The sequence below is a fragment of the Myotis daubentonii genome, chromosome 14 (genome assembly GCF_963259705.1).
Source record: "Myotis daubentonii chromosome 14, mMyoDau2.1, whole genome shotgun sequence".
NCBI lineage: Eukaryota > Metazoa > Chordata > Mammalia > Chiroptera > Vespertilionidae > Myotis > Myotis daubentonii.
Window position 1 is genome coordinate 23,410,205 of NC_081853.1, and position 23,803 is coordinate 23,434,007.

The window sequence follows — 23,803 nt, forward strand, 5'->3', positions numbered from 1 at the left end:
CCCCCCTGCCACAGGCCCACCATGCATAAGCCTTTCAACGGAGGGAAATGGGGCATAAATAAACAAAACAACTGTCCTAGGTTTCGCTTCATTGAGGTATAAAGCAGGGAGAGCAATTGGACCTCTTCCCAGAGCTATTATCGAAATTAGATACAGGAGAGCACCTAGGACAAAGCCTGATCTAGACTTATTGGTAGGGATGATGGTAACAGTAGTAAGTAACACTAATAGCATATAACGGTGGAGCACTGCCTTATCTCCTCATGGCAACTTTCAGGTGTGGGGACAGCTTCTCCTCTCGTTTGTCCCACGTGACTTAGAAAGCTTCCCTTGCCAGCGAGCCTGACCGTGGCTTGCACAACTGGTTGGAAGCATGCAGGAGTGCGGTGAGTTCATTCGGCTGCGCTGCGTAAGTGATGCCTTAGGGATGCATGCGCCTTAGAGAGTGTGGGATATCCTGAGGACACAGAGCAGGGTGGAAAAGAAGGCAGGCCCATCACCTCCTGTGAACCTCGAAGCGGACAGAGAGAGACGCTTCTCCTCCCCCACCTCTGTCCCCCTGGTACCTGAAACTCAACCTTCAATACCTAGGGAACTTTCAGAAATATCCAGACTCTGATGTACTTGGTCTGAGAACCAATAGTTAACCCGATAGTTAACCCCTGAGCATCCAGCCACCAAAGCTGTTACTTCCATCACTGGCATTCCCTCCCTGTCCCTGAAGGTCCAGCAGGGAGAAGGACCCCTGGCTGCCTGTCCTCCTGTGTGCGACAAGGCTGGCCACCAGTGGTGCAGGCAGGCACAAGCAGGTCCCATCTCTCCTCTGGCTGGCTCCTGTATTATGCTGCCCCACACCACTGAGCCTTTCGAGGCCACGCCAAGGCTCACTGAGTCACAGTTTTTCATTAGAGGGTTTAAAATGTCGGAAATGTTGAAAATGGTCGTTCACCCCAAATGCTTCCTCCAGAGACCCTAACTTGGGGATCAGAGGATTTGTGTGTGTGTGTGTGTGTATGTGTGTGTGTGTGTGTTTTGCATTCAGGCAGGGAGAGAGGACAAAGTTCAGAGGATGACCATTGGTATATAGTTTGTCCCTGGACTTGGACCAACTACTTTACATATCTTGTCCCACTAAGTCCTGGGATAGTCGTATATTATTTATTCTGGCTCCACAGAAAATACAAGTGATGCTCAGAGGATTAAGAAATTTGCTCTTGGACACAGCTAGGAATTTTAGAGCCTGGATCTGGAAATGGGAGCTCCCCCACATTTACTCTCGGTTCTGTTCTTTTAAAAATTATTGATTGATTGATTGATTTGAGAGAGAGAGAGACAGAGAGAGAGAAACATTAATTTTTTTAAAAATATATTTTTATTGATTTCAGAGAGGAAGGGAGAGGGAGAGATAGAAACATCAATGATGAGAAAGAATCACTGATTGGCTGCCTCCTGCACGCCCCCCACTGGGGATCGAGCCCGCAACTCAGGCATGGGCCCTTGACTGGAATCGAACCCGGGACCCTTCAGTCCACAGGCCAATGCTCTATCCACTGAGCCAAACCAGCTAGGGCAAGAAACATCAATTTGTAGTTTCACTTATTTATGCATTCATTGCTTGTTTCTCATATATACCCTGACTGGGGATTGAACCCACAACCTTGGTGTATTAGGGCAACACTTTAACCAACTGAGCTATCTGGGCAGGCCTTGGTTCTATTTTTTATTCTCATCCGAGGATATTTTTCCATTGATTTTTATAGAGAGTGGAAGAGAGAGGGAAAGATAGAGAGAAATATTGATGTGAGAGAAACACAACAATTGGTTGCCTTCTGCATGAGCCCTGACCAGGGCCCAGGCCGGGGCGGAGCCTGCAACCGAGGTACATGCCCTTGACCGGAATCGAACCCAGGATCCTTTGGTTTGCAGGCTGACGCTATATCCAATGAGCCAAACTGGCTAGGACTATTTTTTTTTTTTTATAATCCTCACCCAAGGACATGCTCTCATTGATTTCAGAGAGAGAGGAAGAGAGAGGGAGGCAAAGAGAGAAACATTGATTGGTTGCCTCCCATACATACTCTGTTGGGTAGGGGGGAGGTTGAACCTGCAATCTGAGTATGTGCCCTGACTGGGAATTGAACCGTCGACCTTTTGGTATATGGGACAGTGCCCCAACCAGCTGAGCCACACTGGCCAGGGCACCTCGGTTCTATTTTTTTTTTTTTTTAAATCACAATTTATATTTTTGGATTGATACTGCAGTCAAGTTTGTGTGGAATCTTTTTGAGACTATAATCCCAGGGGGAAAATGTTGTCCTGGAAGCCTGAGGTTGCTCCTGTCATAGTAATGATATAACCAGCTTGGCCTTCGCAGACAGGAAACCCAACAGTGAGATTTGAAGCTCATCACCACCCCTTCTCATGAACACTTTGACCTCCTTTACCCTGTCTTGCCCTCGAGGTTCTGTTTTTATTTCCATGACAGTCTGGTGTACCCGCCTGGTAGTGTGGGTGTTGTATCTGCTCAGCTATCAGAGACCAGTTTCCAGACACGAAGGGCCACACCTTCTCCCTCTTCTGCTTTCTGTGGGGGGAAAGGAGGCAAGAAAAGTCCTGCCCTGTACCTTCCAAATCAGATCAGGTGGCAGCAACTCAAGAGTAGAAATGAAGGTGTTTAAACATCTAAAAGACATCTGAAAACTCATAGCACGTGGAGACGGGGGTTTCACAGGAAACCAGACCTCTCATCAGATTGTCTCCATGTGGCTCCTGTCAGCTGAGCGCTGTGGGTGTGGCCCTCCGAGTGTGACGAGTGTGAGGAGCCAGCCTGAAAGGTGCTGACAGGCTCAGCCACAGGGCATTCTCTCCCATGTGAGCCCTCCCACTCCCAGCTGTAGGCCACTGCAACTCACTGAGAAAGAACAAGATAAACAAGAGAGAAAGCGGACTCCCCTTAGGATGAAAACACAGTAACGCCTTTTATATTCCCCATGGGTGGGGGCCATAGAGGGCAGCCATAAGTGGGTGTGCAGCCATACCAGGTAAACGGGCGTTTCTGGCAAATGTGTCTTGACTGAGACAAAAAGACCTGTGCAGAAAGGAGAACAGAGTCAACAGGAATAGGACACTGAGTTCAGGTTGGGCCAGGTGGTCACCCTTACCCCTGTTTGACAGATGTGGAGGCAGGCTCAGCTGGGCCTCTGACAGGGGGGCAGTGCTTCTTCTGGGGCCACCAGCAGTTAGGGGTGCAGGTGAGACCTGCAGGAAGCTGAAGCAGTGGTGAGCAGCTCCTATTCTTGTGGCCTGGCTCTGCAGGAAATGGCAGCCTGGGGTCATGAGGGGAGCTGGGGCCACCTCTGCCTTTTTGCCGCATACACAGATGTATGAGGACGCCACTCATATGGCCCTTTGAGGAACATGGGATCCTACCCTAGGCAGTTTGTGGAGGGAGGGTGCCGGGAAAGAGGCCATCTCCTAAAAGTTGTCAGGGAAGATAAAAACACAAGGACACCAAGTGGCATGGGGTGGCCCCTTCCTGGCAGGGGCACAGTGTCCATATCTCTACACCCCGGGATCAGTCAACTCGTGAATCAGCACTCACCGCGGTAGTGGTTCACTGCTGTGTTTTGTACAAGGGACTGTGCTCTCCCCTGCCTGGGGAAGGCAGCGTGTTCCCTAAGACACAGCCCCGGGGGCCCTGCCTGCAGGGCTGCCGTGGGTGAGTAACCAGCTTCTGGGCTCCCAGTTTTGGCCAGAAGGGCCTCCACCTGATGGGAGTTGGGGAGCGGGCGGTGTGGTCCATGGCCACCCTTCTGAGATGCCTGAGGACCCAGGTGGGGAGACGTGGAGTGTGTATTCTCCAGGGACCCGGCCCTGCCTCTTCACATTCGTTCTGGGAGGGGACCCCACCTTCCTGCCTCAGTGCCCCTTTGTTTAGTTTTCTCCCTCGGGCGGGTCTCCTCACCTCCCCGAGTCCCAGTTTCCTTCCTTGCTAAATATCAGTGCACATTAGACACTTGGTAGCAAATGTCAGAAGTGAGTTGGATCTGAATTTAGTGACCACCTGCTTACTAATCTGGGCCCGATGGATTTTCCAGGGCACACGGTTTTTGGTAACTCTAGTTCAGAAGACTCAGTTCAGTCATTAATTTAGTTAGCTTGCTTATTGATTTTGTTTCTTAAGAAACATACGTTTTGCCCGGCCAGTGTGGCTCAGTGGTTGAGCATTGACCTGTGAACCGGAGATCATGGTTTGATTCCCAGTCAGGGCACATGCCCGGGTTGCAGGCCTGATCCCCAGTGGGGAATGTGTGGGAGGTGGCCGATCAATGGTTCTCTCTCATCATTGATGTTTCTATCTCTCTCTCCCTCCCTCTCTGAAATCAATATAACTATTTTTAAAAAAGAAACATACTTTCCTATGCAACAAATCCATGATCACTGTTGAAAAATTCTATAATGTGAAGAAACTGAAAAATGAAAACCTCCCCAAACCCAGAGTATAAATTTATTGATAATTACGCCACCTAGAAATAACCGCTGTTAACATCTTGTGTATATTCTTAGGCTCTTTTTCTCTCCATACATAGATGTCTTCTCTATTTTTACACATATTTTACCAAAACACTGGTAACATATGTATCCTTTTTTGTTCACTCAATATATTAACGCCTTTCCACGTCAATGGATATACACATAACATCTTTTTATTTACTGCTAAAGTGTGAAAAACACAAAAGTTAAAAAATTAAGTGAGGGAGCCGGCTGCCACGCACACTGGTTGTCGGTCGTGGCAGCGGCAGTGGTTGGGCTGCAGTAGGGCGGCTGCCTCCCGAGTGATGAGGAAGCTGCTCCAGGGAAGGACAGGAAGGGCCAGGTCCTAAGTCCTCTGCCTCCCAGACTCCACGCGGGTCTGGCATGCGGGTGGTGACAGAAGATGGAGCCACCTAAGGAGATTCAGCCATTCTCTGACTTCCAACAAAGACCATCACCATCATTTCTTGAGCACCTACTCTGTGCTGGGCATCATTCTGGACATTGGGGTGGATTCAAAAGAGATAAAAGGCACAGTCCTATCCCTCAAGCAGCTTGTAATTTAATTTGGGAGCTGAAACCCACTCAAATGATGTGGCGTAAGAACGGTAAGAAGCATTATTTTACTAGACTAGGCACTAGGAAAAAGTTCATGCGTTTGTCCTTGTCAAACCCATTGATGTCTTTACTCATGAAATAACCAGATACGCAGATGAAAACAAAACCATTAATATTCACTTAAAAGAAGATACTCAGAGCCCTGGCTGGTGTGGCTCAGTTGGTTGGAGCGTTGTCCCATTTACCAAAAGGTCTCGGGTTCGATTCCCAGTCAAGGCACATACCCAGGTTTAAGGTTTGATCCCTGGTTGGGGCTCGTGCTGGAGGCAGCCAATGTTTCTGTCTCACATTGATGTTTCTCTCTCTCTCTTTCTCTCTCTCTCTCTCTCTCTCTTTCTTTCTCTCCCCCCCCCCCCCGCCTTCCTCTCTAAAATCAATAAAAATATATCCTTGGGGGAGGATTAAACAAAAAAACATGATATCCAGGAGCTGTCGGTAACCAGCAGACAGGCTGGTTGTTCAAGCTGGATGGAGTTCTCCATAATGCCTCCCAGACTTGGTTTATGAGATGCCTCAAAGGATGTAGTTTCTCATGCCCTCGATGGCTATATTGGTAATTGAGTTAATGAACTGTTTTACTTAAGAACCTGTAGAACCCCTCTAGAGGAAGAAGTGCAAGTATTATATGGTGAATAAAATAAAACAGAAGCTCATTTACTAAAAATAAAATAAAATAAAAAATAAAAATTAATGAGTAGTAAAATACATAGAGACAGAAAGTAGGATGTTGGTTGCCAGGGGCTGTGGGAGGGGGAATGGGGAGTTAGTGTTTGATGGGGATAGAATTTCTGGAGATGGATGGTGGTGGTAGTTGCACAACAACGTGAATATACTTAATGCCACTGAACTAAACACTTAAAAATGGTTATGATGGTAAATTTATGTTATGTGTATTTTACTATAATTAAAAAATAAATATACTAAAACTAAAAAAAAGTGTAAATAATTTAGATGAAAATGAAGACTCCCACCCTACTCTTTATACTCACTATGTGGGCTGTAGAAGAGCTAACCAGTGTCTAATGAGGTTCCTGTGTTTTGAGCTAAGGCATTGATACACAGTGTTTTCTCTTAGTTCTGGTGAAAGTCGTCCAGAGTAAACATAACTGGGAAGTGATGAAAACTGGTTGGTTTCCATTCCAGGGCCTGAACTCTAAACAGCTAAGCTCTGCTACTTCTTTTATAAGTTGGTTTTATTTAAAAGAATACTATAGCAGTGACAGTCAAAGAAAAAGTCACTTTTTATCCCCCATTCAGCCTTCTTGTTACTTCTGTGCATTCCTTTCTTCAGTTCCCGCCCTGTTTTCCTGCTTTTTAAGCAGATGGGGTCCAGGGGCGTGCCATCTGCAGGTGATGGTAATGACCTTGGTATTTGAGTAGTTCTGTCCTAACCAATAGTTCTGTCCTAACCAATCCTAGGTTTGAATCTTATCAGCTGTTCGATTCAGGGGAAAATAATTTTGCCTCTGAGAGCCTCCATGTACTCGGAAAAAACAAATGCAGATAATTGTTGACCAGCAGAGATTGTCATGAAAGTCAAATAAACCTGCTTGGTGCCATACAAGTGTAGTGCCATGCATTTAGTCATCATTAATATTGTTCTAGTCCCAAAGCTTGTGTTTGAGGTGCTTTGGCTCCATGGTAACAATCAGTTTTGTTTAGAGAGAGACAGTTTACCTGTTGGAATGACTGGATGCTACTGGGGGCTCAAAGGCTGGAGGGGGGTTGTCTCTGCTCCACCTGATGATGCAGGTGTGAGAGTTAACAAGGCAGAAGCCTTCCCTGGGACTTTGGTGCCCCCATTTTTGTGGTTTCCAAATATGGGTCTACTGCAAACCACCAGAGAGTGAGGGGCATGCATGCAGGGCTGCAGAATTTGGATTTGATCTGGGAGGCAATGGGGAGATATCAGGAGTCAGGTGAAGAGTATATTCTTTATCCGGATGATGGGGTCATGAAAGCTTTCAGCAGAGGAGTGATGAGGCCAGATCTGTATTTTAGTGAGATGCAGCCTGGGAGGGATCTGAAGGCCTCTGAGCTGGAAGCAGTGGCTGCAGGGAGAGATGACACCAGGGCAGCAATGGAGGAAGCTGCCTGACATAGAGAAGCTGGGTGGAAGCCAGTGTAGACACCCTGACAGTACCTTGGGGTTTCCCAAATCGATGCAAAGGGGAAGTGATTACAGAAGGCAGGTGACCTCCACCCAGGCTCCTTTGGCCAGCCCTGTCTGCCCAGCTGTGTGATCTTGGGAAAGTCACTTAACCTGCCCAGGCCTCAGTTTCCTCATCTCTAACTGGGATAAAATGGGAAATCCTTGTGAGGATTTGATGTATGCAAAGCTGGGCCTGGGTGTCACAGTGTTGGTACTCAGTTGACGTAGCTGCTATTTTCAGAGTCCCCGTCTATAGAACAGGGAAGGATGCGTAAGTTTCCACTGGTTGTGGAAGGGGAAGCTAGAACTTTTATATTCAGGGGATCAACTAGGGACTTAGCAGGATGGATAACTTTAACTACCCCACGTGTTCAGGGAAACGCATAATTTATAGAACCCTTTCATTTTTCTTTCAAATATGTTTTTATTGATTTCAGAGAGAGGAAGGTTAGAAAGAGAAAGAAGCATCAATGATGAGACAGAATCATTGATCGGCTGCCTCCTACACGCCTCCTACTGGGGATGGAGCCCGAAACCTGGGCATGTGCCCTGACCGGGAATGGAACCGTTACCTCATGGTTCATAGGTCGATGTTCAACCACTGAGCCACACCAGCTGGGCTATAGAGCCCTTTCATGCCTGTGTTCTCATATTTCCCTCCCAACAGTCTGTGAGGTAGGCAAGCAGATATTAACACGATCTTCCTTATATAGGTGAGGAAACAGTCCCTTGGAATGAAAGTGACATTTTGCTCGGCCGGTATTGCTTAGTGGTTGAGCATCTACCCATGCACTGAGAGGTTGCTGGTTGGATTCCCAGTAAGGGCAAATGTCCCAGTTTCAGGCTTGATCCCCAGTAGGGGGAGTGCAGGAGGCAGCTGATCAATGCTTCTATCACTCCCTTCTCCCTCTCCCTCTCTCTCTAAAAATCAATAAAAACATTTAAAAAAAATGACTTGTCTAAGGTCACACAACTAGTAGGATTACATTTTTTTTAAATCCTCACCTGAGGATATGTTTATTTGTTTTAGAGAAAGGAAGGGTGTGAGAGAGAGAGAAACACTGATGTGGGAAACATCGATGAGTTGCCTCTGGAATGCATCCTGACCGAGGATCAAACCCGAAACCTTGGTATGTGCCCTGACCGGGAATCGAGCCTGAAACCTTTTGGTGTATAGGAGGACACCCCAACCAACTGAGCCACCTGGCCAGGGCACAGCTAGTAGGATCAGAAACCAGGTGTTCTGACTCAGAATGTCAGAGCTGGAGCGATCACAGGAGATTGTCCCGACCAACCACTATATTTTACAGACAGAGCGTCCGAGGCTCCGAGGGAGAGAACTCGCTGGGCACACTGTGCTTTCGAGGCAGAACCTGGACTAGCCCAGCCTCCGATGGCTGTCCCACTTCACTGAATGATAACACCTTTCTTCCCTTCCCCTTGTTTCAGGGAAACCAGTTCCTGAAGTCAGGCCTTCTGTCCCCGACTTCCCGGGTGCCGAGAAGCCAGGAAGGCCCTGGGCAGCTTCTGTGAGAAACACGGAGGACGAACAGAAAAAGGGGCAGCCTGTGAGGCCAGCTGCCCTTCCCGACCCAGGTATTTTTAATTAAATTAAATTTTTTTAATTTAAAGAATACTTAAGGAAATGATTTATCTATAAGGATATTCAGCTCAGTATATAATGACAAAAAATTAGAAACAACAGTGGGAATGGTAAAATTAATGGCAGGTCATTGCAATAATATGTTAGCCTAACATAATACTGTTAACATTATTAACATAACAGTGCTGTTAATGATTCGGATATGTGTGCATACATGGAAACATGCTTACAATATATTAAATAAAAAAAAAGTCAGATAATAAAAGAATATACTGTTTTTTACCATTTTACTCAGTGAATGAGGGCTGTGTGCCGGACACTGTTCTAAGCACTTCAATGATGTTAACTTATTTAATCCTTCTTAGCTGTGAGCTCGGTGATTATCTCCATTTCACCGATGAGAAACTGTGAGTGCAGAGCGTTAAACAGCCCACCAGGGTCATATGCGTGGGGCCCAAGTATCTTACCTGCCCCCCAGCACGGACTGGCCCTGCATGCCGGCTCCAGGATTCGGAGCCTAGTGACATCTCTGTCTGTGTCCCACAGGCCCGGGGCCTGGCCTTCACAGCCGTGTGGTGGGTGCTACATGCCCCGCCACCGGGTCCTCTTTGCCAGTCACAGATCTTTTGCTTTGTTCTATGGCACCTGAAGCACCGAGAGGAAAGTGATTTGCTCACGGTCACCTGAGTAGGAAGTAGCATCTGAGCAGTGTCGTTTGAACACTTGTGTCCCTAACCTCTGCACACACTGCTATCCCAAAGCCTTTCAAACCACTTCAGATCTGTCTCCATTCTGAGTTATTTCCTGTAGCTAAAGAAAAAAAAAAAAAAAAAAAGCCCAGGAAAGGGCTCAGGGACAGTTTACCCCATGATGGCAGGACTCTGCTATAACTTTCCTGAGGGGAGTTGCTACTCATGCCCACATCTCCATTGTTACCATCTCTCCCCTGGAGTCCAGCCCCCCTTCCTTTCTCCTGCAGCCTCCTGAATGTGAGCCAAAGATCCCAAACCCATGAAGCCTCAGTTCACTAATGCAGATCCTGAAGCCAAGGTCAGCATGGACTGAGAGGAGCATGCATAGGCTTTTGCATTAGACCCGCATTTGAATTCCAACTTTGCCACTTTCTAACAGAATTATTTAGCCTCCCTGTGCCTCAGTTTTATCATCTATAACATGGGCATAATAATAATACCTACATCATCATGTTGTGGTAAGGAATCGTACACCACAGGTTTGCCCCATGTAAGTGCTCATTAAATGTTAGCTGATGTCATCCTGGCTGATGTGGCTCGGTTGGGCTTATCCAGTGCACAGTCAGTTACCGGTTTGATTTCTGGTTAGGGCACAGGCCTGGGTTGTGGGCTCCATCCCTGGTAGGGGGTGTGTAGGAGGCAGCTGATCACATTTATGTTTCTCCCTCTCCATTCTCTCAAAAATCAATTAAAGTTTTTTAAAAATTATTTTATTATTTTTTATTTTTTTAGTCTTCACCTGAGGATATTTTTCTATTGGTTTTTAGAGAGTGGAAGAGAGAGGGAAAGACAGAGAGAAATATTGATGTTAGAGAAACACATTGATTGGTTGCCTTCTACAGGAGCCCCAGACAGGGCCTGGGCCAGGGAGGAGCCTGCAACCGAGGTATGTGCCCTGGACCGGAATCAAACCTGGGACCTTTCAGTCCACAGGCCAACATTCTTTCCACTAAGTCAAACCGTCTAGGGCTAAAAAATATTTTTTTAAATGTTCGTCAATGTTAGGAACTTCCCAGACACCCCAGATAGTTCAAGTCTGGAAAATTAATTCTAGGCCAAGGAGTCTGAGTTATTTCCTGTAGCTAAAGGAAGAAAGAAAAAAAAAGAGTGCAGAACTTTGATCAGCAATTAAAGATAAGGGGAAATCGTCATAAAGCAAATGTGATACTGGTTGATGGTCAACGGGAAACATGGTAACAAAATAAGGAAATTCTAGGGGATGGCTGGTCAGGATGGAGGAGGTGACAGGTGTAGCCACTTCGGTTGTTCCTTATCTAGGTGACTGCAAAAACAAGCATGATGTGTGTCTGCCAGCTTCTGCACCCTTCAGTTTCTTGAATGGCCCTCAGAAGCACATGTGCCCTGGCTGGTGGAGATGATAAATACAATCTATAGACAGAGACAGGAAGTTGATTGTTTATCTTTGCCCAAACTGAAAATAAGAGAGTAATCATCAAATAACCCAAAGCTTGTCCTCTCTTGGGAAAGCCCCAAACTTCCTTTGGGCCCCTAAGTTTAGGCTGATTATCTTGTAGGAATGGAGAATGCGGAGGCAGGGAAGGCTGGAGAGGGTATAGTAAGTGGGAACAAAGACTGCCTACGTGCAGGAAACACCAGCCTGGAGGTTCTAGGTCAGTGGTTCTCAACCTTCCTAATGCCGTGACCCTTTAATACAGTTCCTCATGTTGTGGTGACCCCCAATTTCATTGTTACAAGTTGAACATAATTAAAGCATAGTGATTAGTCACAAAAACAATATGTAATTATATATGTGTTTTCCGATAGTCTTAGGCGACCCCTGTGAAAGGGTCGTTCGACCCCCAAAGGGGTCTCGACCCACAGGTTGAGAACCACTGTTCTAGGTACTGCCTGGTGAGTCACACTGACAGCTAGGGAGGTGAGGGCCCCTGTTGCTCACACCCCTCACCATGGTAACTGGGGAAGGATGCATAACCTGCCAGATCTTCTGGCTGAATGAGTGTTGGGGTCAGGATTCAGCTCAGGTGAGTTGCCCAGAGCCCACTTTTATTTTTTTTAATTAAAAAAATTTTGACATTTTAGAGAGGGGATCCCCATGCCTCAACCAGAGGATCCAACCTGACACCTTTTGGTGTGCAGGAAGACACTCTAACCACCTGAGCCACACCGCCCAGGGCTAGAGCCCACCTCTTAACTCCTATATATACCAACCCCCTTGCAGTAGGTGAGGAGGAAGTGGGAGATGTGTGGAAGAGGAAAATACTTGAGTAGGTGAGCCACAGACACGTTCTGAGCACCTGGTTAAACAAATTCTCAAAGCCAGAATCCAGATAAAAGGGCTCTGAGTAGCTGAAATAACTCAACAAGCCTTTGCTGTGGGAAAGGCCACTGGGCTGTCAATAAGAATTTATTTACTCTTATTCCACACAGTTTTACCAGCCGTGGCGCTCCATACATACATAGCAGACAGAGACTGGTCTTTGTGCTTTAAAACTTTCATATCTTTTAATCTGGACAAGAACTCCATAGGAATGGTCTGTTATTGCTCTTTTTACATTTGAGGAAGCTGAAGAAGTGAAGCGCAAATCACCAAGTTCAACTCGTTAGTCATGTTGGAGGCAGGACTTGAGCCCAGTTCTGTCTGATAAACAGAAAGGAGACAGGGAGGCTGCAGAGGCAGACCCCTGCCAGCCACAGGGCAGCGGACAGAAGACCCCAAATGCCAGCACTGCCGTGTGTTCTATACTCAGGCCCACAATGGTGCCACGTGACAGAACGGGATTTGCTGCATTCGGTTTGGGAAAGCAGACATTCTAGAAAGATTTTCATAGGAAATGTTTGTTGTTGTGTTTTTGGTTGTTTTTTTTTTTTTTTTTGTAAACATTTTGGCACATTAAAGGTTAACCCTTAGTGTTTTTGAAATGATATTTATGTAGCCCAGTGTCTTCCCTGACCCAGTCCTTCCATGAGCATTTACAAAGCAAGGGCTAGTCCTTATCTGGCGTGTCAGCCTTGTAGTAGTGGCCCAAATCCCATTCCTGTTTATTTACAAAACCAGAGGGAGATATAGACTCAGCCTCTCCTCATAGTTCACAAGAGTGAACCTCAGTGACCCCCCCAACCCAAGAGACCTGGTGCAGCCCCCAGACTGAACCCCAGGCATCAAGTCAGACCAGAAAATTCTGGCTGTGTGAGGTCAGTGCTGACCTTGGAGTCACAGGGCAAAGGAAGAGGACAAGGGACTATGGGTGTAGCTCTGCTCAGAGGCCAGCGCTGGGTCAGGGAGAGGGGAAAGAAGCAGGAGGGAGATCGAGTTGGGCTGGAGCAGCAGTTCCCAGAATGTGGAGCCTGTACCCAGTGGTACATGAGAACATGGATGCTGGAAAATATATATATATACACATGCACAAAGAACTAGGGATTTCAAGGCTAAATGCATAGTCCAGTATGTGAATTAAAGTGGATTGGAAGAAAAACATCAAGTAACTCAGTGAGGCGGCACGGAGGCAGGGCCAACATCTAGGAGAGGGATGAATGTGACAGGCCAAGGGTTCTGGGCAGAGGCCAAGACGAGGCAGGGCAAGAGCGGAGACTTCATCACAGGGGCAGCAGTGGGAGGGAGCCTTTCTGCAAGGCAGGAGCTCTGCACTGCTGGCCAGTGGGCACCTGTATTCCAGGCCACCTGAGGAGCAGAAGCCAAGATGAACACAAGGGTTTTCATAGGACAAATGCCTGGGAGAAGATGTGGAAGGTGCTGGGCAAGGCTGGGGTGGGAAGGTTGGGAGGGAGTGTCCTGCTTGAAGTCTAAGGCAGGCTCAGGGGTGTCCTTGGGGAGACCAGAGTCCCCAGCCATCAGAGTCTTGGGTCTCCTCTTAGTCTCCCCTCTTCACTCCTTCACTGGGGAGAGAGGGGAGCCAGTGGGAAGCTTGGCCTGGGTGCAGATGGGGGATGGATGTGGGTGAGCAGCAGCGCAAGCACTGTCATCAGTTGTGCTGCCAGCAGCTGGTCTGCAGCACATAGCTGGTATTATTTTTTTGTTTTCAACCTGGATTAATTAATCTGTGTATTTGCCAAAGGTTTACTTCCAGTGTCTGAGCTATAGCTCTTACCCCGAAGCTTAGTTTATGGTAATAGTGCACTGATGGACTGGTGTGTGTGTGTGTGTGTGTGTGTGTGTATTTGTAATGTCCCATTTTGGGGTTCTCTGATGCATTGTGAGTGTGCAAATATGGTACCTTCTCAAGTGTCGTTCTTTCAAATGTAGCCAATACTGGAAAAAGTGGAAAACAAAAACAAAAAAAGCCCTGACAACTCTGGAAGCCGGAGCAGACCCAGGGGAGAGGCTTAGGTTGGCCTCCTGTTGGGCTCTGTGGGGATGAAAGAGCCTCAGGCTTTGTATCAGATGAGGTGTATCAGCTGCCCAGGTTAATAGTTTAGCAAGGCTCATTGTCGTTTCACCTGTGTTCTATTTTCAGTCTTCAGCATTATTTTATGGCCAAAAGTCCAGATTAATCATTCCTTTCCTGATATCGTCAACCAGAAATACAGGAGCAGGTGAATTTGACCTGCCCCCCCTGGGGTCAAGGCCAGGTTTCCTTGGAAGGGCAGCCCCCAGTTACTCAGAGGCCTCATTTCCAGCATCTGTAAGGAGCCGATGATAATGGTACCTATCTCCTAGGATTATTGTGAGCGTTAAATGAGTTAAAACAGTAAGGCATTTAGAGCTGTCGCTGATGTCACTGTTTGCTGACTAAGTGCCTGGAATATTTACCGCACGCCGGGACTTTCCCTCCACACAGTCCAGTGGCACTGCCTCGGTGCCCTCCCACCTCGTACCCACTTTTCAGAAACGTTTCCCCATCTCTCAAGCCCAGGTCAAACGCTCCTTCCTCTGTGAAACCCTCCTTGATCCCCCAGCCTACGACGGCCAGCCTCTCCTGCTCTGACTCAGAGGCTTGTCATGGCCATTCCTGCCATGGTGGAGGTTTCTGGAAGGCAGGCTTCGTAGCTAATTGCCCTGTGTTCTCGGATCCTTGTGAGGGAGGTGTGACAGTGCAGGGATTAGATGTCACACAGGTGATACTCTATTTGAAGGCTGGCTCTACCACTTACTGTATGGCCCTGAGCAAGTGGCCACCTCCAGTGCCTCTGTTTCTCCACCTGCCAAATGGGGACCAATCCATAGGGTTGTCCTAAGGATTCATTTAGGTATGGCAAGAGGATGGTGTAGTCTGGTGCCTGGGGGTGTCAGGAAATAGTAGCTGTCCTTATTGACAACAATCACAGAGCCTGGCTTGGCCTGGGGGTTGACATGGGCCCCTCCCTCTTTCCTCAGGGGGGACACTTTCTGACCCACAGTCCCTTCTTTCCAGGGCCTGCTCCAGCCAGAGCCAGCCTCCTGCCTCCTCCTGAAGATGCCCCTCCCTCCTTAAACACTGACCTTCCTGCTTCATCTGATTCAAAGGTAAATCCCCATCTGAAAGCCATATCCCCGTTTGCGGCACTCTTTCTCAGAACAGCCGTGCATTTATTCCCTGAGACCAGTTTGGGGGTTAGAGTGGGGTGAGGGGCGGGGGGAAGGAGACCAATTGAATTACTCTGAGCTTTTAAGGTGTAAGTACTGACAGTTAATACAACTGGATGGAGTTGGGGGCGAGGGGGTTCATGCACTAGTGAATAAGCATTTTTCAGTCTAAGGCTCTCCCAATTTTTTTTTTAAATCTTTTTTTTTTAAATATATTTTTATTGATTTTTTACAGAGTAGAAGGGAGAGGGATAGAGAGTTAGAAACATCGATGAGAGAGAAACATCGACCAGCTGCCTCCTGCACACCTTCTACTGGGGATGTGCCTGCAACCAAGGTATATGCCTGTTAACGTAAAAAACCATTGAAACCTGTAAAGAATTTTTGTGGTTTATTTGAGCCAAACTGTCGACATATGCCGGGAAGCAGAACCTCAATGAATTGAGATAGTGCTCCGGAGAATGGCAGGGTTACATCCGTATTTATACATGAAATTCATTGGTGACAGATTTAAGGAGGTGGGATTAAGCGAAGCAGGGAAACCTCTGTGATAGGATAAAAAGTAAAATGATGGACACATACATAGGTGGGTGCAGGATCAATCAACATGATAATGAAGGAATTTGTAGTATCTGCCCTGGCGCCCAGAACATTTGGTTATGCCCCAGGGGTTCCAGAAAAAGGGAAGTTACAAGTTACCCAGACACTTCAAAGGAATGTTATCTTAGAGGCAAAAAGGCAAATGGGCTCAGTAAGGATCAAAGTTGATCTTGTCAGTGAAGATACTGGCCTAGGACGTAACTGCCCACCATAACTGCTTTTAGTTAAAGTTTAATTTCAGACCATCCTTTGTGGTTATTTTAGGTCTCTGCGTCTGCTAGGCTGCTTCGCAGGCCTTCCCTGAGCTTGTCAGGTCAGCATGTGGCCCCTTTCGCCCACATGCCCTTGACCGGTATCGAACCTGGGACCCTTCAGTCCACAGGACGACGCTCTATCCACCGAGCCAAACCGGTTTTGGCATGAATGAGCATTTTTAATGAGCTTTTTCATTATTTGTTTATAAATGAGACCTGATAATTGGCAGGTCTCATTTATACATAAATATATTGGTTGTAGTAGTATTTGTTTACAAACTGCCTCCCGTCTGGTTTTGTTTTTTTTCCAACCCAAAATATGTTTGTATTATTCTGAATTTTCAATGACTTGGGTCCAGGCCACATATGAGTTTCATGGGTCTTAGGCACTTGTGCCTTCACGGGCCCTTTCTTTCATTAAAAATAATTTTTTAAAAAATATTTTATTGATTTTTCACAGAGAGGAAGGGAGAGAGAGAGTTAGAAACATCGATCCACTGCCTCCTGCACATCTCCCACTGGGGATGTGCCCGCAACCCAGGTACATGCCCTTGACCGGAATTGAACCTGGGACCTTTCAGTCCGCAGGCCGACGCTCTATCCACTGAGCCAAACCGGTTTCGGCTAAAAATAATTTATATTTTATAATTACATTGATATAAAAGTGAGTATAATTCAAGCTAGATTAAAAACGAAAACATTTTCTCTGACTTTAAAAGTTTGTTTTTGTTCTTCTGATTTTACAAGAAATTAAAACATATTCATTGGCCCCTAAAAGTGTGTGGGCAGGGTGCCTGGTGAAGCAGCTAGCACTGCAGGGCTGATTCATGAAGCTGTGCCAAAACGCAGACTCACTTAAACAGGGTTTTAGTTTTCTTTGAAAATTAGTCATGCCCAAAGATGATGACTTGGGAGAATGATCATAGTGTAATGTTAAGTGAAAACACCAAATATCAAAATAATGTGTGCACCATGATTCTAGTTTGTGAAATAAATTCCTATATATCTAGTCTGCAAGAAACTCACTACACTTGAATAGCAGTTAAGTGGATAATGGGATCCCCACCACCACCACTAATTTTCTAAAACTGTTTAAAAGAGCATAAAAAGTGTAAAAATATAAGTTTATAAACACCTATTTTTTAAAAAAATATATTTTATTGATTTTTAAAATATTTTATTTTATTTTTTAAATATATTTTATTGGTTTTTTACAGAGAGGAAGGGAGAGAGATAGAGAGTTAGAAACATCGATGAGAAACATTGACCAGCTGTCTCCTGCACACCCCCTACTGGGGATGTGCCCGCAACCAAGGTACATGCCCTTGACCGGCATCGAACCCGGGACCCTTCAGTCCGCAGGCCAACGCTCTATCCACTGAGCCAAACCGATCAGGGCTGCACACCTATTTTTAAGAAGGGAAATGGTTGAAGCAGAGCTGCTTTTCATAGGCTTACCCACACAAGCAGTGTCGAAGCTCTGATGACAGAAGCGTCTTTGGTTATGTGAACCTATATCCTGCTTCCCAGCACATGTGCCAAGTATAGGACCAGGGAACCAGCTTGGCCATTGACCAGCTGTGTGATCTCACCTCAGCTCTTTGACCTCCTTGGTGCTACCTTTGTAAACTGAAAAACAAAAAAAAGCAACCATCAACCACTTGCTAGCAATATTCACATTTTAGTTAATCTTCAACATTTCTCTCCAGGGTACAACGATTGTTATGTTCACTTTTGCTGATGCAGTTAAAGCTCATAGAGGTTAAGTAACTTGTCCAAGGTCACAGAGCAAAGTAGTGTCCGAGCTTGGATTTGAGCTGGCCCTATTCATGTCTTTTTTTTTTTTTAAATCCTCACCTGAGGATATGTTTTTATTGATTTTGAGAGAGATAGAGAAACATCGTTGTGAGAGAGAAACATTGATCAGTTGCCTTCCCTATGCTTCCCGATGGGATCGAATCCACAACCTAGGTATGTGCCCTGACCAGGAATCGAACCCCCAACCTTTTGGTGTAGAGGAAGGCACTTGAACTGAGCTGCAGGACTCATGTCCCTTTTTTATCATTTCTCCTCACTGGATAAGATGATCCTCTTTATCCCTTCAGCGCTGGTGTTCTAAGATCCCTGAGATGGTAGGGAAAATAATATCCATGTTAATTTCATGTTAATCTCTTTCTCTTCTCTAAATCCCCAGGATGTCAGCACCTCCATTCCTAAGCAAGAAACCCTTCTGAGCCTGGCTGTAGACAGCCTTTTCTGGAATGAGGTGGATGTGGTTCAGGCAACCGATAATTTCAACCAAACCCACAAAATCAGTGAGGGGACCTTTGCTGACATCTATAGAGGACAAAGGCAGGGCATACCATTCGTCTTTAAGAAGCTCAGAGAGGTAAGCACTTGGTTTGTAGTGTGTGTGTTGGGGGAAGCTGCCTGCGTGAGGCAGGATTTTAATGTTTCGGAGTCTTTTTCCCACAGATGGCCTGCTCAGGTCCAGGATCAATTGAAAATTTCTTCCAAGCAGAGATACGAATTTGTCATAGGTAAGCCTCCCCTATAGAGAATTATTAAACTTTGTTTAATAATGACGACAGCTAACCCTTATCTAGTGCTTCCTATGTGGCAGGCATGCTTTAAGCACTCTGTGTGTACAAACTCATTTTATCCTCACAAGAACCCTGTGATGTAGCTACTATTAGCACAGTATTTTACATACGGGCAAATTGAGGTACAAAGAGGTCAAGTGTCTTGTCCAAGATCACACAGCAAGTAGGTGACATAGCCAGAATTTGAACCTAGGTTGCTCTGGCAGAAATAGTCCATGCTTTTTCTGTTTAACAGCTATAAGTATAGATTAGAATTATAAAAGAACCTTGGCTCACTTTGCCCAACTCCTTTCATCCAGGGGGAGAGAAAGCCATTTTTATCTCTCTTTAAAAAAAATATGTGTGTGTGTGGTTTTTTTTATTGATTTCAGAGAGGAAGGTAGAGGGATAGAGAGATAGAAGCATCAATGATGAGAGAGAATCATCAATCACTGCCTCTTGCACCCCGCCTACTGGGGATCCAGCCCGTAACCCCAACCAGGAATTGAGCTGTGACTTCCTGGTTCATAGGTTGACGCTCAACCACTGAATCACACTGGCCGGACCTATCATTTTTTTGAGATGGGCAGGGACTTACTGATTCCAATTCTAAGAGTGAATCCATCTTAAAATCCAGATCTAGAGCAGGATCTGGCAAATGATGACCCATAAGCTAAATCTGGCCCTGCCTGTGCTGTGTGGCCTGAGAGCTAAGAATGGTCTGAAAAAAATAAAAAGACTATTTCATGACATAAGTATAAAAAATTCAAATTTCAGTGTCCATAATAATTAGATGGGGCAGTAAGAGGGTTTCTAGGAAATTAGATGGATGGTGGTGCCCTTTGCTAAGCTAATAACTATGGGTGGAGGAGCGGGTTTGGGACTTGACGAGTTTAGATTGTTCACCTAGAGTATGGAGATATAGAGGCAGGCTATACCTAGAGCAGCGGTTCTCAACCTGTGGGTCGCGACCCCTTTGGCGGTCAAACGACTCTTTCACAGGGGTCGCCTAAGACCATCCTGCATATCACGTATTTACATTACGATTCATAACAGTAGCAACATTGCAGTTATGAAGTAGCAACGAAAATAATTTTATGGTTGGGTCACAACATGAGGAACTGTATTTAAAGGGTCAGAGGTTGAGAACCACTGACCTAGAGGAACAACTTCTAATACAAGATGCGGAGCCCTGCCTGGGAGACTCAGGTTTCAGAAGGAGGTGAAAGAGGAGGGTCTTAGGGAAAACGGCCAAGAAAGAGTGGTTAAGAGGGTAGGAGGAGACAGAAGGAACGGGTGACTTAGACTCAGCGGAAGAGGATTTTGGGGAAGAACTCCAGTCCTGGGAGTCAAGCAGACTTGCAATCTTATCCTGGCTTCACTGCTTGCTAGCTATAACCTTGGCAAGTTCCTTAGTCTCTAAGCCTCTGCTTCCAGAAGACGGAGTGGTTAAGGTGTCGTATGCTGCAGAGCAGGGAGGCAGGATAAGATCAAGCAACTTGGCTTCCAGCTCCTTGAAGGCACACAGTTTTCATCTTTCTACTCTGGCGCTGGGCCCTCAGGGCAGTGGAGAGGGCATAAGAGGTGTGGGAGGTGAGGAATTGGAGCAGTCTTTGATTACTCTTTCTGTCTAACTCCGCGCCTCCGCACTATGCCTGATTTCAGATGCTGCCACCCCAATGTCTTACCTCTGCTGGGCGTCTGCACTGGAAAACAGTTTTACAGCTTGATCTACTCCTACATGGCAAATGGTTCTTTACAAGACAGACTCCGGTGCCAGGTAAGAGGCTGGGTCATGGTCAGAGAACAGAACCAGGCAGTACCCAGTTAGAGAATCAATGGTTAAGGACATATAAGAGTCCTGAGAGAGAGAGGCCCTTCAAGAGAAGTTGGTCCAGGATACATAAGATTTGGCTAAACATCTTCAGGTAAAACCCTATAAAAATTTTATTTGACAACAGGCATTTCATTTAAGTCAAGAGCAAGATAAAGTATCCCATAGCACTAAATTTATTCAACATTGTTCTGGAGGTGATAGCCAATGCAATAGGACAAGAAAAATAATTAAAAGATACAAAGTATGGGAAAGTGGAGGCAAAATTTTATTTCAAAATAAATACTTATTAAAATTTCAATTTTAGCCCTAGCCGGTTTGCTCAATGGTTAGAGTGTTAGCCCACCGACTGAAGGGTCGTGGTTCGATTCTGGTCAAGGGCATGTATCTCAGTTGTAGGCTCAATCCCTGGTTCGGGCGCATGTGGGAAGCAACCAATGTGTCTCTCTCACAGCGATGTTTCTCTCTCTTTGTCTCTTCCTCTCCCTTCCACTCTCTCTAAAGATCAATGGAAAAAATATTCTTAGTATATGTGCTGCCAAAGCGAGCACAAGATCAATGGAAAAAATATTCTTGGGTGAGGATTAACAACACAACAACAAAAATTACAGTTTTATCACTTGATCTTAGCCAAAAGGCTGAGAAGTGATGAAATCACAATTTTATTTTATTTATTTAAAATCTATTTTTATTGATTTCAGAGAGGAAGGGAGAGAGATAGAAACATCAAGATGAGAGAATCATTGTTTGGCTGCCTCCTGTACACCCCACACTGGGAATTGAGCGTACAATCCAGGCATGTGCCCTGACCAGAAACTGAACCGTGACTTCCTGGTTCATAGGTCGATGCTCAACTGCTGAGCCACGCTGGCTGGGCAAAATTACAATTTTAAAAGCAAACATCCCTCCCATAAAATCCTCAGAGGGAAATAAAATTATTCCACATGGAATTATTACTTCCTTTGTCAGGGTCCAAGTAAAGCAGTTATTCATGGTATGATAATGATCATTAGTTTTGCTGAGCTCTTCCTGTGTGCAAGACACTGTGACAAGGGCTTTACACATGTCTCCTCCAGGCCTTGCCCCAACCCAACAGGTTTTTCCGTTTTCTAAAAGAGGAGTGTCCGGCACAGAGAGGCAAAGCGATTTGCCCAAAAGAACACAGCTGACGGGTGTCAGGACTAGGGTTTGAACTGGTTTCATGTGGCTCCATATTTCATTTTGATGTAGTCCCATTTTTTTTATTTTCTCTTTAGTTTCCAATGTCCTAGGAGATGTGTCGGTGAAGAAATTGCTTCAGCATATGTCTGAGATTTTGTTGCCTTTGGATACCTCTAGTATTTTTATGGCTTCTCGTCTTACATTTAAGTCCTTTATCCATTTTGAGTTTATTTTAGTGTATGGTGTAAGTTGGTGGTCTAGTTTCATTTTTTTGCATGTATCCGTCCAATTTTCCCAGCACCATTTATTGAAGAGACTGTCTTGACTCCATTGCATGTTCTTGCTTCCTTTTTCAAATATTAATAGAGCATATTGGTTTGGGTTGATTTCTGGGTTCTCTATTCTATTCCATTGATCTATATGTCTGTTCTTGTGCCAGTACCAGGCAGTTTTGAGAACAGTGGCTTTGTAATACAGCTTGATATCTGGTATTGAGATCCCACCTACTTTGTTCTTCTTTCTCAGGATCGCTGCAGCTATTCGGGGTCTTTTTTTTATTCCAGATGAATTTTTGGAGAGTTTGTTCTAGGTCTGTGAAATATGTAATTGGTATTTTAATGGGGAGTGCATTGAATTTATAGATTGCTTTGGGTAGTATGGACATTTTAATGATGTTGATTCTACCAATCCATGAACATGGTATGTTCTTCCATCTGTTTATGTCTTCCTCTATCTCTTTTTTCAATGTCCTGTAGTTTTCTGAGTAGAGGTCTTTTACCTCTTTAGTTAAGTTTATTCCTAGGTATCTTAATTTTTTTGGTGTGATGGTAAATGGGATTACTTTTTTAGTCTCTCTTTCTGTAAGTTCATTATTGATGTATAGAAATGCCATAGATTTCTTGGCATTAATTTTGTATCCTGCTACATTGCCAAATTCATTTAGTAAGTCTAATAGTTTTTTGATGGAGTCTTTAGGGTTTTTTATGTACAATATCATGTCATCCGCGAATAAGGACAGTTTTACTTCTTCATTTCCAATTTTGATGCCCTTTATTTCTTCTTCGTGGCTCCATATTTCAGAGTTTTTGAAAAGAAATTAATGAGCAAGGCCAGTTCTTAGATGATGTGGGACCTAAGACAGGAATTGAGAAATAAGTGGTGATTTAGCTTGTAGATTCAGTCTTAGAAAAACAGTGGTAGCACCTGAGGAAAGGAAGCGGAATTTAGCCCACCCCACAATGTCCGTTATCCCTTGTGAAGTCTCCCCAAATATATATATACATAAAATGGGCATAAGGTCCAGGGCCTGGTGTGCCAACACAAGCTCCCTAGCTCCTTTCCCAACCAGCCCCACTTAGAGAAAAACTCCAGAGCTGCCACTGTAACAGTCATAAAAATAGGTGCTGTTTGTTGAGCACCCACTGTGTGGCAGACCGTATGCTAGGGACATACCGCACACTTCTTTAAATCCTTACAACAACCCTAAAGCATAGGGATGAACATTTCCATTTTAATCTGAAGGAAGCGAGGCTCAGAGAGGCTGTGTCTTTTCCAAAGTCACACAGCTAGTGCACGTCTGAGCTGGGATTTCCACCTAGATCCGTCAGATGTCAAAACTGGTCCCCCTGCCAGTAGACCATGCGGGTCAAGCGCTGTTGCAAAGGACAGGAAGGGCTGGAGGAGAGACAGGAGCCCGGGACCCTGCCATTGGGACTTTAAAAGGAGCAGGTGTCACTGTTTCACCTCTTTTCTTTCTCTCAGGGTGACTCAGACCCCCTCCTCTGGCCCCAGCGCATCAGCATCGTCTCAGGGCTGCTTCGTGCCGTGGAGCACCTTCACAGCCTGGAGATCATCCACAGCAACATCAAGAGGTGAGAGAGGTGGACTGGACCCTGCCAAGGGCTCTGGCTGCAGGGATGAGACAGGACCACATTCCAGGGCCCCCTTCCTCTCCCTCTGTGCCTCTTCTCTTTGCCTTTCTCTCCCCACCTCACCTCCTTTGGGTCTCCCTTTCTTTGTTACATCCTCAAAAATCAGTGTTTCTGGCTGCTGTCAGCACAAACTGCCTACCTGTCACCACATTTGTCTTTCTAAGCTGGTGTTTCCCCAACAAGCACCCCACACCCATGATGTAGTTTACTTTCCACGCATCCAGCTGGTCTGCACCTGGTCCTTGAAGTCTGGGTCATATCTGCCAATTCCCCTGGGATT

The 23,803-nt window shown here is 45.7% G+C and overlaps 1 protein-coding gene across 2 annotated transcripts in view; it reads left to right on the forward strand.

The window, feature by feature from the left end:
• Positions 1-23,803, forward strand: part of IRAK2 (interleukin 1 receptor associated kinase 2) — a 70,430-nt gene that overhangs the window by 29,374 nt on the left and 17,253 nt on the right. For both annotated transcript variants that reach the window (XM_059663530.1, XM_059663529.1), the window contains exons 4-9: positions 8,753-8,899; positions 15,010-15,101; positions 18,210-18,404; positions 18,491-18,555; positions 20,263-20,377; positions 23,354-23,463. In XM_059663530.1, coding sequence (XP_059519513.1) covers positions 8,753-8,899; positions 15,010-15,101; positions 18,210-18,404; positions 18,491-18,555; positions 20,263-20,377; positions 23,354-23,463 — 724 coding nt within the window. The remainder of the gene's footprint in view (positions 1-8,752; positions 8,900-15,009; positions 15,102-18,209; positions 18,405-18,490; positions 18,556-20,262; positions 20,378-23,353; positions 23,464-23,803) is intronic.